This window comes from Xenopus laevis, chromosome 7S (genome assembly GCF_017654675.1).
Source record: "Xenopus laevis strain J_2021 chromosome 7S, Xenopus_laevis_v10.1, whole genome shotgun sequence".
Lineage (NCBI taxonomy): Eukaryota > Metazoa > Chordata > Amphibia > Anura > Pipidae > Xenopus > Xenopus laevis.
Window position 1 is genome coordinate 24,974,996 of NC_054384.1, and position 14,254 is coordinate 24,989,249.

At 36.4% G+C, this 14,254-nt stretch overlaps 1 protein-coding gene across 1 annotated transcript in view; it reads left to right on the forward strand.

Annotated features, from left to right (window-relative positions):
• Positions 1–8,816, forward strand: part of htr7.S (5-hydroxytryptamine (serotonin) receptor 7, adenylate cyclase-coupled S homeolog) — a 67,951-nt gene extending 59,135 nt beyond the window's left edge. Inside the window, exons 3-4 of the mRNA XM_018228408.2 lie at positions 740–829; positions 8,615–8,816. Coding sequence (XP_018083897.2) covers positions 740–803 — 64 coding nt within the window. The 3' untranslated portion in view covers positions 804–829; positions 8,615–8,816. The remainder of the gene's footprint in view (positions 1–739; positions 830–8,614) is intronic.
• The last annotated feature ends 5,438 nt before the right edge of the window (positions 8,817–14,254 follow it).

A 14,254-nucleotide genomic window follows, 5' to 3' on the forward strand; every position in this document is an offset into this window, starting at 1 on the left:
AGCAGGAGATGCTAATTCCTGCAAGTAAGAGGGAGGTGGGGGCTGGAGATCGCTGCCGGAGCCAGATGACGCCGCTACGCTAGAGATCACACACAGCCAGGTGGTGTAATTAATACAAACAGATAAAAAATAAAGGTTTATTTAAAGAGAAAAAAACGACAAACATTTTCCCCTTAAAAGTGTGCACCCTTATGATTGCGCCCTAGGCAGGCACCTTCTCTGCCTACCCCCTGATAACCAGGTTATTTTTGAGGAAAAAAATACTTTGTTGTCTTTACCCTTAAAATGTGGTTTGGACCCGTACAACAATTCTGGCCCCCTCCCCAAAAACACAATTCAAAAATAGACACTTTTAAAAAGAAACATAGAAAAGATATATAATAAAAACCATGCATAAAGAAACAATTAATTTGAACTATTGTTGCCTTTGCACATTTTTAGGACAAACCTGTTATAGAACCTGCCATGTCCAACATAGGAAATGTTTACTCACTTTCACATTCTACACATTAACTTTAATCAAGCATCACATCATATTTCCCCAAGCACCACAGAACATTCCAAGAGTGTGCAGTAATCCCGAAGACGTACAACGTTTTAATTGCTGTAAGAATGTTGGAAGTAGAAATCATGTCATTGGAGCAACTTAACTTGTGCAATTCCTCACAATGAATCATGAAGTTCAGTGAAAACCTTGTGATGTTCATTCTAGTGTTTCTTTTCTGATCTTTGTGAGCAGGACCAGGCGGCAAAGCAGAGAGAACTTTAGAAGCATCACAAAACCCTTACCTAAGAACCCATGATTTATGCAGACAAGAAGAAGGATTGTGTAAGTAATTTCTGTTTATTCTATGTCATGGAATACATACAAGCACCCTTTGCCATTTAACTATTGTAGAAACACTTAGGGGCAGATTTATCAAGGGTTGAAGTGAAAATTCTAATGTTCGAATCTTCAAGTTTTTTATGGCCAAAACTGTCAAATTCAACTAGGTAATTTTTAAAATTCGATTCAAGTTTTTTAAATTTAAATTCAATCTTCTAAATTTATCATACACTGGCCCTTTAAAGTGGACCTGTCACCCAGACACAAAAAGCTGTATAATAAAAGTCCTTTTCAAATTAAACATAAAATCCAATTTCTATTTTAAACCTCAGCTGTCAATCAAATATTGTCTGCCCCTCCTCTATGCCTTAGGCATAGAGGCAGGGCAGGCAGTTAGTTTCACTTTCCATTCAGCACTTCCTAGATATCACTGCTCTTCCCACATTCCCCCAGTTTTCTTTACCATTTAATTGTGTAGCCAGGGCATGGGGATGGACATCAGGTCCCCCATTCTGGTGCACAAACAAGATTCTGAGATAATGCAAGGCTTGTCTTAATAACAGTGTCCACAAAATGTCTCCTGCTTGTTTGCTATAATCATGAATTCCCAGACTGATAGAAACAAGATTCAAATAATTTATATAGTGTGTTTAAAGCTAATTTTGCTTGACTAAAGTGATAAAATAGGATTTTGAATAATTTTTTTTGGATGACGGGTCCCCTTTAAGAACTCAAATCTAACTCAAATTGATTCAAGTTTGCAGGTCGATCCTATTCACCAAAAGTACCAAAAATTAGATTTTTTTAATAAACCGCAGTTGGTCAAATTTCGAGTTCATGGGAGTTTAAAATAACTCCCATGAACTCGAAATTTGACCCTTGATAAATTTTCCCCTTGTAGGCACATTTATCAATGGTTGAATTTCAAATTCATGTGAGCTTTTAAAAACTACCTTAAACTCCAATAAATTTGAAAATTTATAAAAAGAAAAACTCGAATCGAATTTGAATCAAATTCAATTTTTAAAAACAGCAATTTGGCAGGTTTTAGGTGGTCAGAGTATGATAAATCTCGAAAATCTAATTTTTTTTTTTTTTCAAATTGTTTTTATTACAAGTAAACATGTATAAACATGAAAACATTCGGGCCTACCAGAGGCCCATGGTAATGAGCAGAGTAACAAATAGATACATGTATGCATATCATAAACATCAACGAGGAATCAGTGACAAACCAAAAGAAAAGAAAAAACAAACTAACATGCAGGGAATATATGCTCTGATAGAGAAAAGTAAATAAAAGATAAGAAAATAGAAACAAAATCCAAATATTTCCTTAGGTCAAGGTCAATTACCGCAGATAAGAGGCTAAAAGCCGGTTGGTTCGCTGAGTCCTGGGGGGCGAGGTTGGAACAGCCGTATTACCAAAGAGAGTGGTCTGAATGTACTGAAAAGTGTCACGTAATAGTGGGTTATCCCTAAGCGTTTCTAGATCGTACCAAGTAGTGTGTTGAAAGGTATACGTAGTCAAATATTTTAGTGGAGATGGAAGGCTATTGATATATGCGCCCCAAATAGAGAAGAATTTGTCTACCTGTCGTTCTTTCTTGGCCATGGCCTCGAGCCAGTCCATGTGAAAAATGTAATGTAGTTTTTGTTTGGTCAATAAAAGGGATGGGCTGTCCGTAGAGAGCCATTGATGTAAGATTGCCTTTCGAGACGCCGCTGCCAATCGGGTCGCCAAATGGTTCTCCTCTTTAGTGAAGGTATTGAAAGGTTTCACCGAGCCAAATAGTGCCCATTCTAAAGTAGGGTGAATCAATTTATTAGTCATCTGCGTCCAGTAAGAGGAGACATCACGCCAAAAGTCAGAAATTTTAGGGCAAGACCAAAACATGTGTAAGAGATCCGCTTTGGGGCCTTGACATCGAATACAACTGTCTGAGGGGAGACGACCCATTTTATAGCGCCTTTCGGGGGTTAGATAGGAGTTGTGGAGGATTTGTATTGCCATTTCTTGATAACGGCTGGATGGAAGCTGCTTCATCATTCGGACATGGATCGAAAATCTAATTTGAATTTTTTTAAATACTGGGATTGAATTTGAATAACTTCTAAGTCGAAGTCGAATTTGACAGTTTCGATCATAAAAAAACGTGAAAATTCGAATTAATTTGAATAAATCTGCCCCTTAACCGTTTTGATTATTCTGATATTAGAAAAGAACATTGCATGCATTATAAATATAAAAAAAATACCAACACATAAAACAGGGTTTGTGTCTGGAATTCCTTTGTACTGCTGTGACGAGTTTCTGGTTATTGTAATTTCTAACTACAAATTGAATAATTCTCAGAACATAAGGTCATTTAAGGTGGTCTGAAATAATGTGAGTGGTTAAGTTATTCTACACCTACACATTCTAAGCTAAAATATTTCTATCTGCTGTATGCTACTGCACAAAATACGTAAATAAATGTCTGACCACGGGGTTGGAAAAAATTAACATGGGAGCCTTTGTTTCTATGAAGAACAGTTGTAACATAGTGGAAAGGAGCTTCTCTAATATAAGGTCTGGCAATGTTTATGCTATTGTTCACCATGAAACCCCTTACCTGCAATGTAATGTCCCCTTCCCATTGACTCCAATTTATTTTGGCAGAACCTCACAGTTTAGAAACAAAAATGTTCTATAGTTTTGCAATATTTTTGGCACACCGAAATTGCGCCATTTCACATCACCATTTGCTTAATGCTCTTTATTTACAAACATCAGCAATGTTACAGGTTTCTTCCTGCAAGTTAAGCAGATGACATTTTTTTGCATGTTACCATTTATAAAGGAAATAAAAGGGACAATGCACCACCTACTGGGTAAGGATATTATAAATAAAAATTTTATTTTGGTGACCATATAAAGGCATAAGGCAGCAGGACAAAGGGTATTACAGTAAATAAAGTTGGGGGCAGATTTATCAAGGGTCGAATTTCAAAGTGGAAAATACTTCGAAATTCGACCATCGAATAGAATCCTCCGCCATTCGAATTTGGAGGATTTTATTCAGCGTACGATCATACGATTTTCTTTCGAATACAAAAAACTTGCTCTGGAAGGTCCCCATAGGCTAACATAGCACTTGTATTGAAGTCGAAGTTTTTTTTAAAGAGACAGTACTTTGATTATCGAGTAATATCGTAGTATCCTATTCGATGGTTGAAGTATTCAAAAAATGACTTCGAATTTCGCATTTTTTTACTTCGAAAATTCCCTCGAATTCACTTCGACCCCTGATAAATCTGCCCCTTGTGATGATCAAAACTGACTAATGTCCATTAGCATATTGCCTATCTTTTCCTTGCATTGGTACAAATCTGACCACCCCCACCCCCCGTATTAACAGGATATATATATATATATATATATATATATATATAAAACATATAACATATAATTTTGAAAATTCTAAATATCTTTGAATAAAGATAATGCAATTCGGTTGCAATTCAAGGGTATTTTTACCTTTATGTAAAGCTTGTACAGAATGAGCATTATAAGATTTTTTTGCACAGTATGGAACATAATAAGATCTATTTGAATCACAGCAAGATTGATATTCAAATTAATTACATCTATTCTGCAACAGAATAGAGATTTGTCAGAGCTCTTGACCTCAAAATTGTTAGTAATGATTTATACAGAACTGTTAGGGGCATATTTATCAAGGGTTGAATTTAGAATTTGAAGAACTTTGAAATTCAAATCCAAAAAGACCAACCGAAATTAAGTCAAAGTTTTTTTTGGCTGAATAGGTCCGTTTTCGATTGAATAGGTCCATATTCAGCCGAATTAGAATCATACGAATCGAAGTAACAGCGAATTCGATCGAATTCGAATCAAAGTTTTTTCCCCTCCCAAAAAAAACATTTTTTCAAAAGCCCACCAATTGACATCAAATAGGTTCTAGGAGGTCCCCCATAGGCTAAAACAGCAATTCAGCAGATTTTAGATGGCGAATGGTCAAAGTCGAATTTTTAAAGAGACAGTACATGATACATTTCGATATTCAAAATTTTCAAAATTTTTTCAAATTCGAATCGAATTTGGACTATTCCCTAGTCGAAGTACACATGGAGGCCGATTCACCAAGGGTCAAATATCAAGGGTTAATTAACCCTCGATATTCGACTGGGAATTAAAATCCTTCGACTTCGATATTCGGATTTTAGCGCAAATAATTCGATCGAACGATTTTAATCCAACGATCGAAGGAATATCCTTCGATCAAAAAAACTTAGGAAAGCCTATGGGGATCTTCCCCATAGGTTAACATTGAGTTCGGTAGCTTTTAGATGGCGAACTAGGGGGTCAAAGTTTTTTCTTAAAGAGACAGTACTTCGACTATCGAATGTCGAAGTAGTCCATTCGATGGTCGAAGTAGCCCAAAAAACACTTCAAAATTCGAAGTTTTTTAACTTCGAATCCTTCACTCGAAGTTAGTGAATCGGCCCCAAAAAATAGCTTGAAATTCAAATTTATTTTGGGGCTCTAATGGCATTTAGCTTCCATTAAAGAATCCATTGGATTCCAAAAGCATCAAGTAAATTGTGGATTTCATATAACCTAAAATATTGTTATAATTGTTTTCTACATTTCCTTAAAAGACTATGGGGTTCATTTACTAAAAAACTTCAGGGGGTTCTCTTCCAAGAAATCAGCAGTACAAGCTCCTTGTTGTTGACTTGAAGAGTAATACTTATAATCTTTTCCAAGCTTCCACTTGCATACTAGTGTTCAGAAACTGAATGCAAAGAGATGCTGTACAGCTGGGAAATAAAGTAAACCAAGAATAGGAGTCTTGAAATCATACACTGCACTAGCCATCGTTTTCCATCTACGTTCAACTCTGAGATTGACAGCTGCCTTTTTATTACAGATTATAGATTTGAAGCACAGCTGCAGACGCCACTTTGTTCTTCTGAATACAGCTGTTTGGGGGCATCACAGCTCACAATCTACTAAGGGATGGCTATTTGGAAATGTAATAGCCACACAATCAATCCTACATAAATAAACATTGGTATATTCAGCATATTCTCAAACTGCGTATCATGCAAATATAGAAATGCTGATGATTTTTTTTTTTCCAGGATAGGGGAAGTAGAATAACTTGACCTTATCACTTGCTATTGTATGTTATGATAAAAAAAATACAGCTGTGAGCCGTGACTATAAGAAGTGTAGATGCTTTTTGCTTAGAAAGATGTATGTCAGGAATGTATATTTTTTCCCACTGTGTTTTTAACTCATCAGTAAAGGGTAGCTGAACATGGATTTAGTGATGTTTCTTTTCCTACTGATTTATGTGCACCTTAAGGTTTAGTAAACCAATATGTAGAGTGGGACGCAATGGTACAGTAAATGCTAATGGTAGACTGCTCTGATGGGTGTATAAAGGATAAGATACTGGACTTCATAGCAAATCATAATACTATGAGTTTGTGCCAGCATGGTTTTATGTGTAATAGATCTTGCCAGACTAACTTAATTTCTTTTTACGAGAATGTAAGTAGAGACCTCGATTCTGGGATGGCAGTGGATGTGATTTACTTAGACTTTGCTAAAGCATTTGATACAGTGCCACACAAAAGGTTACTGGTTAAATTAAGGAATGTTGGCCTGGAACATAGTATTTGTACCTGGATAGAGAACTGGCTAAAAGATAGACTACAAAGAGTGGTGGTAAATGGAACATTTTCTAATTGGACCAGTGTTGTTAGTGGAGTACCGCAGGGCTCTGTAATAGGTCCCTTGCTTTTCAACTTGTTTATTAATGACCTGGAGGTGGGCATTGAAAGTACTGTTTCTATTTTTGCAGATGATACTAAATTGTGCAGAACTATAGGTTCCATGCAGGATGCTGTCACTTTGCAAAGTGATCTGTCTAAACTGGAAAACTGGGCAGCAAACTGGAAAATGAGGTTCAATGTTGATAAATTCAAGGTTATGCACTTTGGCAAAAATAATATAAATGCAAGTTATACACTAAATGGCAGTGTGTTGGGAGTTTCCTTAAATGAAAAGGATCTAGGGGTCTTTGTAGATAACACGTTGTCTAATTCTGGGCAGTGTCATTCTGTGGCTACTAAAGCAAATAAAGTTCTGTCTTGCATAAAAAAGGGCATTAACTCAAGGGATGAAAACATAATTCTGCCTCTTTATAGGTCCCTGGTGAGGCCTCATCTGGAGTATGCAGTGCAGTTTTGGACTCCAGTCCTTAAGAGGGATATAAATGAGCTGGAGAGAGTGCAGAGACGTGCAGCTAAATTGGTTAGAGGGACGGAAGACTTAAAGGTTGGGGTTGTTTTCTCTGGAAAAAAGGCGCTTGCGAGGGGACATGATTACACTTTACAAGTACATTAGAGGACATTATAGACAAATGGCAGGGGACCTTTTTACCTATATAGTGGATCACCGTACCAGAGGCCTCCCCTTTAGACTAGAAGAAAAGAACTTTCATTTGAAGCAACGTAGAGGGTTCTTCACAGTCAGGACAGTGAGGTTGTGGAATGCACTGCCGGGTGATGTTGTGATGCTGATTCTGTTAATGCCTTTAAGAATGGCTTGGATGATTTTTTGGACAGACATAATATCAAAGGCTATTGTGATACTAAACTCTATAGTTAGTATAGGTATGGGTATATAGAATTTTAATTAAAAGTAGGTAGGGGTGTGTGTATGGATGCTGGGTTTTCATTTGGAGGGGTTGAACTTGATGGACTTTGTCTTTTTTCAACCCAATTTAACTATGTAACTATGTAACATACCCTGGTGGTCTAGTGGGCCGATGGGGATGCCCGCCACAAGGTGCCTCTTCTTCTGTGGTTGCTGGTGATTACTAGGGTGCACGTGGCGCGCACAAGTTTTACGCGATGTACGTGTGACGTCATCACGTCTGTGGCACGAAATTTAAAGGGGCCTTCGGCTTGTGATCATTGCCCATTGTCAGGTCTAACTCTTTAGTATCTGAGTATGATTTATCTTGTGTATATTCTGGTTTTGATCCTGCCTGCCTGAATATTCTGAACTCTGACAATTCTGACACTTGCCTGCCTGAATATTCTGAACTCTGCTGATATTGACCCATGCCTTCCCGACTATTCTGAACTCTGCTGATATTGACCCTTGCCTGCCTGACTATTCTGAACTCTTGCCTACTCTTTGAACGCTGTCTGTAATGACCCCGGCCTGTCTGACCTTGCTTGAACTCTGCCTGTTCCGACCCGGGCCTGCCTGACCACGCTTTTCGTCTACTCCTTGAACTGTTGCCTTCCATCCAAAACCTTGGAAACACACATGCCCATTTGCTCGTTCAGAACACTTGCTTTGTTCCTCTTAAGTTAAGACCTCGCAGCAACTGAGTAGCTGAGGGCTCCTCCCAAGGTCAAAGGCTGCTGCTACAGGTGAAAGATTGAGCCTAGCACCAGGGACCTAGCACTTGTTCTGAATTTAGGGAGCCGTACGTGACAATGGGTCACCATTATTTTCTGTAGTAAAAATTCTGGCAAAACAAATATTAAAGCACCTGATGATGATTCCAATTGACATTAGTGGGAAAAAAAACTTATGGTTCAAGAAATTGAGTTTTCAGAGAAACAATAGCTGCTCACTTTCCATTTACAACAAGCGGACCCTCTCTCAGCAGTACAAAAATGTCATTCATCAGCTGTACATTATTACCAATAAAAAAGTATATACTCTAATGATCACATTCTCGTATTCTTTTATAGGAAGAGCTAATGATGAAAAGATCAGTTGATCAGAAGACTGAACTTATAGTTTGTGCTTCAATCATGTACCATTTTGTCTACAACCAGAGGGATGTCTTTACTCTTCAAATGTTAAATATGAGCGCAATCTTTAATGTGTTCTACAATCATTAATAAAACTAATTATAAAGTCTATGTACCAAATAAACATTTTTTAGATCTAGGTATTATGGTTTATTTTTGAATTTCTATAAGTAAAGTAAAGAATATGCATTTTAAAGGTACTGTACAATAGGATTGTGCTTTGTCTGGCCATCATTAGACTACACTCTAATGTGTCATTTTCTCCAGTGCAGCACCAATTTTACTTGTATTACACTCTTTGATCAGATTGCATTAGGACTAACTATCTGCAATTATATAAATCTGTAAAATGGGAACCAAGTCGACAGAGAAATTGTAAGTATTAACATCTAGTGATGGGTGAATTTGGGGCGTTTTGCTTTGCCGAAAAATTTATGAATTTCCCGCAAAACGGCAAAAAATTCACGAAAGGTCACCGGCGTCTCGTTTTTGACGCCGGCGTCCGCTTTTGGACCCAGGTGCACATTCGCCGGCGAAAATGCGCCGGCGTCGGCAGTTTCCCGAATTTCCCGAATTGGAGGAATTCACAGCAAATTCGCGCCCATCACTAATAACATCTTAACTATAGTAAGATGCACAGCAAAACACTTTTTCCAATATAAATGAAAGTTGAGCTTTGTGCAAAAATATATGTTGGGACACTGAAGAAGCTGCTTGGATGAGTGGGGAAACATTTTCAAAAACTTAGAAAGTCCAATTGCTTTAGACTTATTCCTACTGGATACTTAGGGACAGTTTCGAGTTTTTTTTGGAGAAAAAACTTGAGTCGAGTTTGGTCGAATTCGAATCAAATTTGAATCAAGTTTTCAGGGTCTGTAAAATTGGTCCGAGTTTTAGAAATTCTATTTTTTTATCAAATAACCTCCCAGTCGAATTTTGAATATATTAAAATTTAAGGGAGGCCAATATTTATAAGCCACAAAAAAAATTTAAAGCTCAAATGCAAAACTTCGGCATCTTAAAGCTGCTGAGTTCAATGGGAGCATTTTATAACAAATTCCAGGGGTATTCACATTTTTTTCACAATTTCTTTAAAAAAAAAGATTTTTTAAATAAATAAGCAAACATCTTCTTTTCTTTTCTGTGCTGCTGTCACTTACTGAGCTTAGGGACCCACTCACAATATACAGTACACACAGAATAGAAATGTCACAATATAAGGCTGATTAGTATTTAATACAAATAGATACTCCATGGCAGCACAGAAACCACAACGAGTATCAGCAAATAATAATCAGACTTCTGGCATCAGCTTATATTACAGGCCAACCTCATTTTCTGCTTGATAATTTGCAACGACCCCTAAGCTTAGCTGTTCAGAGCCCACTGAGCATGTGAGTGTTGCAGACACTTTCCAAGATGGTGACTCCCTGTGACAAGTTTGAAGTCCTGGATCATTGCTGCTATTGACAAGCTGAAACTTTAGGCTGGTGCAATAAGTTCACTATGTAAAATATGGCATTTTTAGCCAGAATCATCATTTAGGGTTTCATTCTCCTTTAAGGGACTAACCAGGCATTAAGCCCACAGCCTTACATTCAATCTGATCCCTCCTTCACCACCATCACTTCCCCAGAGAGCCAGCCAGACAGTTTGGGGACTGCTGGCTTAGGTTGTAATCAAATATATTACACTAGTTATACTAGAGTGAGGTATGGTACAGATAGATTGGAATGGGTCAATACTGACCTGACTTTTTACTTGAAAATGTTGTTAGTTATGTGACTACTACTGTGTTGACATAGCATATTTTATATGCTTCACAGAAACTGCTATAATTAAGTGTACGTTTAGAAATACTTTGAGTTGTCATTGACTGGAAAATTATGAAACTTAAGTAATGAATCAGCAGTAACACTGATTAATGTTAGTCGTCAATATGTGTATAATCCTTTATGACAATGCAGTGATTCACGTCTCCTACACTAGAGCCTCACATGGTTCTGGGTGTTTATTCATCTGTGACAAGTCTTTAAACTCCTCCATCACCAGATTGGAATACAGTAATTTTATGTTTTTCAGGGGACCAGAAAAAAAACAGAAAAAATGGTGTAAAATACAGGGAAATGTATTAAAAACAGTGTAAAATGGGGGAAAATTAAAATCGGGGCATGTAAAGGTTTCACTGTATTTATTTGATGGGGTGAATCTATGGATCCTATTTGACGCAGTGAAGGGTAGTAAAGATTTTTAAGCATTTTAATGTCCAAAAAAATATCTGTCTGATATGGGACTGTTCTTGCATTAACTTTAAATATGGGGGGGCCCATTCAATTATCCACAACAATGTGGTGCATTTATGAAATTAAAATGGACCTATGAATATTGAGATATGTAGGTGTTTATAATAAACATTTTGATCTGTCTTGGTAATTATCTCCATCAGTTGTATTACTTCATATGATTCAAATGCAGAATCGGAGTGCAATTGGAGTGACCAGATCACTACAAAACACAGAGTGGCAGCAGCATTTTGCAATTCTCTCCAATGAACAAATTCATAGTGTTATTAGATGAGAATTTACCCAGGAAAGTGTTTATGTTAGTAAAATTTACATTACAGAGATTCTACCCAACAAAAGACACAATCTAAGGGGGTTATTTATCAAAGTCCGAATTTATCTCAATATTTTCTGCTACAAACTCCGATCAAACCCGCTTGGGTTTTCTTTATACTTATTTATTATTACATTTTACCGAAAATTTGCTTTGCGGGAAAAAAATCAGATTTTCATGATTTTTTTCAGATTTTTCATCTGATTTTCAAGATTTTTTTGGATTTTTCACCCGAAAACCCAGCGCACATCAAGAAATCATTGGGACTTCTCCCACTGACTTATATGCAACCTTGACAGGTCTAAGATGCCAGATTTTCTGATTCTGACTTTTCCATCCTCAGGGTTTAATAAAGTCTAAAAAATTTGTGATTTTTTAAAAGTCCAATTTTATAAAAAATAAATCACAAATGTTTTGGGATTTTTGCATTAGGAGTTTATTAAATAACCCCCCTAAGGGGGTTGTTTATCAAAGTTCGAATTTAACTCAATATTTTCTGCTACAAACTCCGATCAAATCTGCTCTGTTTTTTTATGCATCTTTATTATTGCATTTTCCTGAAAATTTGCTTTGCTGGAAAAAAAATCAGATTTTCGCCATTTTTTTCAGATTTTTCACCCGAAAACTCCGCTTTTTGCCCGAAAACTTCAGGGTATTGCACGAAACCCAGCGCACATCAAAAAAATCATTGGTACTTCTCCCATTGACTTATATGCAACATCGACAGGTCTGAGGTGCCGGATTTTTTGATTCTGACTTTTCCATCCTCTGGGTTTAATAAATTCCGAAAAATTTGAGATTTTTTAATAAGCCCCTAAGTCTTTGAGGACCAGGTGCTGAGTTGACTTACATGTGCTCCATCTTATATTTATATAAACGTGTTTCAGTTTTCACCCACAGTGCATTGCAGTGACACATACTGTAATTGCAAACCTAGCTAGCCTGGCACATTTTTTCTTACTCATATCTCTGGAATGTAAACTTGAATAATGCAAGCCTTAGGAACAGGACATCATTTAATCTGAGAGACATTATTTTTATACTTCACTTTTAAGGCAGTATGAGTATAAGAATGCATTATATTCTAACAGTTGCCATATTTAGGTGTAGTTATTCATGGTGTCACAATTCCTTTTTATAGGAATGAACAAAAATTGCTTCTTCTGCTGCGGAAATTTGGCAATTTGCATTGACTATTGTGGTACCCAGTAGAGAATGTTTTCATCACAGTCACTATACTTAGTAATCTGGTGCCTCAATATAATTTTCGATAGTTATGAATATAACAATTCGGTATACACAATGCTGCTTCATAAAACCAAAAACGTTAATTATGTAATGAAATTGTAACAAGCCATCAAAATAAAAATGAGATACAATCTTGTCTGAGGTCATATGTTTTGCAAAATAGCTATGCTGCAATTACAAAATTAAAGGTTATTATAAGGAAATTAATCATCTTAATGATGATCTTATTTTATTTCTGAAAGCAACTGCTCAGAGCTTCAGGGACTTCCACAATTTAGAATTTTACAATTTAATTCCGGACAATCCCTGATGATTTTTAAATTTTAAAACCATTAATCCTTAGTGAACTGGCCTCAGTCATATCTGAACAACCAGAAAATAGGTAGCAAATGCGAAAATGATTTACAGTTTCCAGTTCACACTGTCTGGTTCAGTAATGACACACAAATAGCCGTATTTATAAGAAATGTAACATTTGGATTGCGCCGACCACAAACAAAAAACTCAAAGTTTTAAATGTTGCATTGTATATTATATTGTTCTGATTTTGATGGAATATCCCACAAATACCAAGAGTATTTGGCCACCATAAACTAGCAGAAGAGCTTTAATATTATATTTGACAGCGATTTTATGAGAGTGCTAGAGGGATTTGTCACAATCACCAGTTTTATTGATGGTGGTGGAAAACTACTATTCTAGAATCACAGATCTTACTACTGTGAAATATATAAGATGTTGTAGATCTTGCCCAAGAAATAAACACCTATAGAGAATAATGATTTATTCCAAGCAGGGTACACATCAAGCGGGTAATTGATCAAAGTCTGATTTTTTCTGGTCTGACTTTGAAAGGGAAAAACTATTTTTTCGTAGAAAAAAATCTAAACATTTTCTGGATTTATTAAAGTCTGATGGTGTTAAAAGTCAGAATAAAAAAGTACTCCAACTCAGACCTGCCGAGTTCATATAGAAGTCAAGGGCAGATGTCCCATTGATATGGGATCTGCTGTTGATTTTGTTCAATAATCTGAAGATTTCGTGGTTCTTAGGCATCTAATCTGAAAAAATCACAGATTTCAGCCGTCTAATACGGCAGCTCTGGTGGCCGCACACCCGACCCCCAGTCTAACACTGTTTTTTGTTTTCATATTATTGAAAATAATTATTGAAATAAATGACACTGTAGTAATACATACATAAATACATACATAATATTACCATCCATTTCCCAAGCAGTGTGTGCACAGCATCTTACCAATGTATTCAAATCGAGTGCGACAGATAATTATCATGTCAGAAAAAATGACTTCAATATGTAATAGTTGTATCGTTGAGAAAATGAGCATCCTTGAACAATATTCCAATATGTATCGTATTTATAGTGGAAAGAAAGAAAGAGGCTTGATAAGTATAGATAAGTCCCTAAACCCTAATAGAACATATATGCTAACACATGGTAATTTATGCAGATTTCTACACCTACACTTTTTGCATTTTTTTTAGATCTTTGCATTATTATTTGACTTGCCATTATAATGTTGAATACAGACACCTGAACTGGTTACACATTGTTTCGATTGAATAATCATCTCAGTGGGAAATGTGTTTCATTGGAAAAATAAACCAGTTATGTGGAAAGGAAACCATTTGAAATGACCTTTTTTGGTGTTGTCTTTTAAACCCATTCATTTCAGAAAAAATAATGCCAGA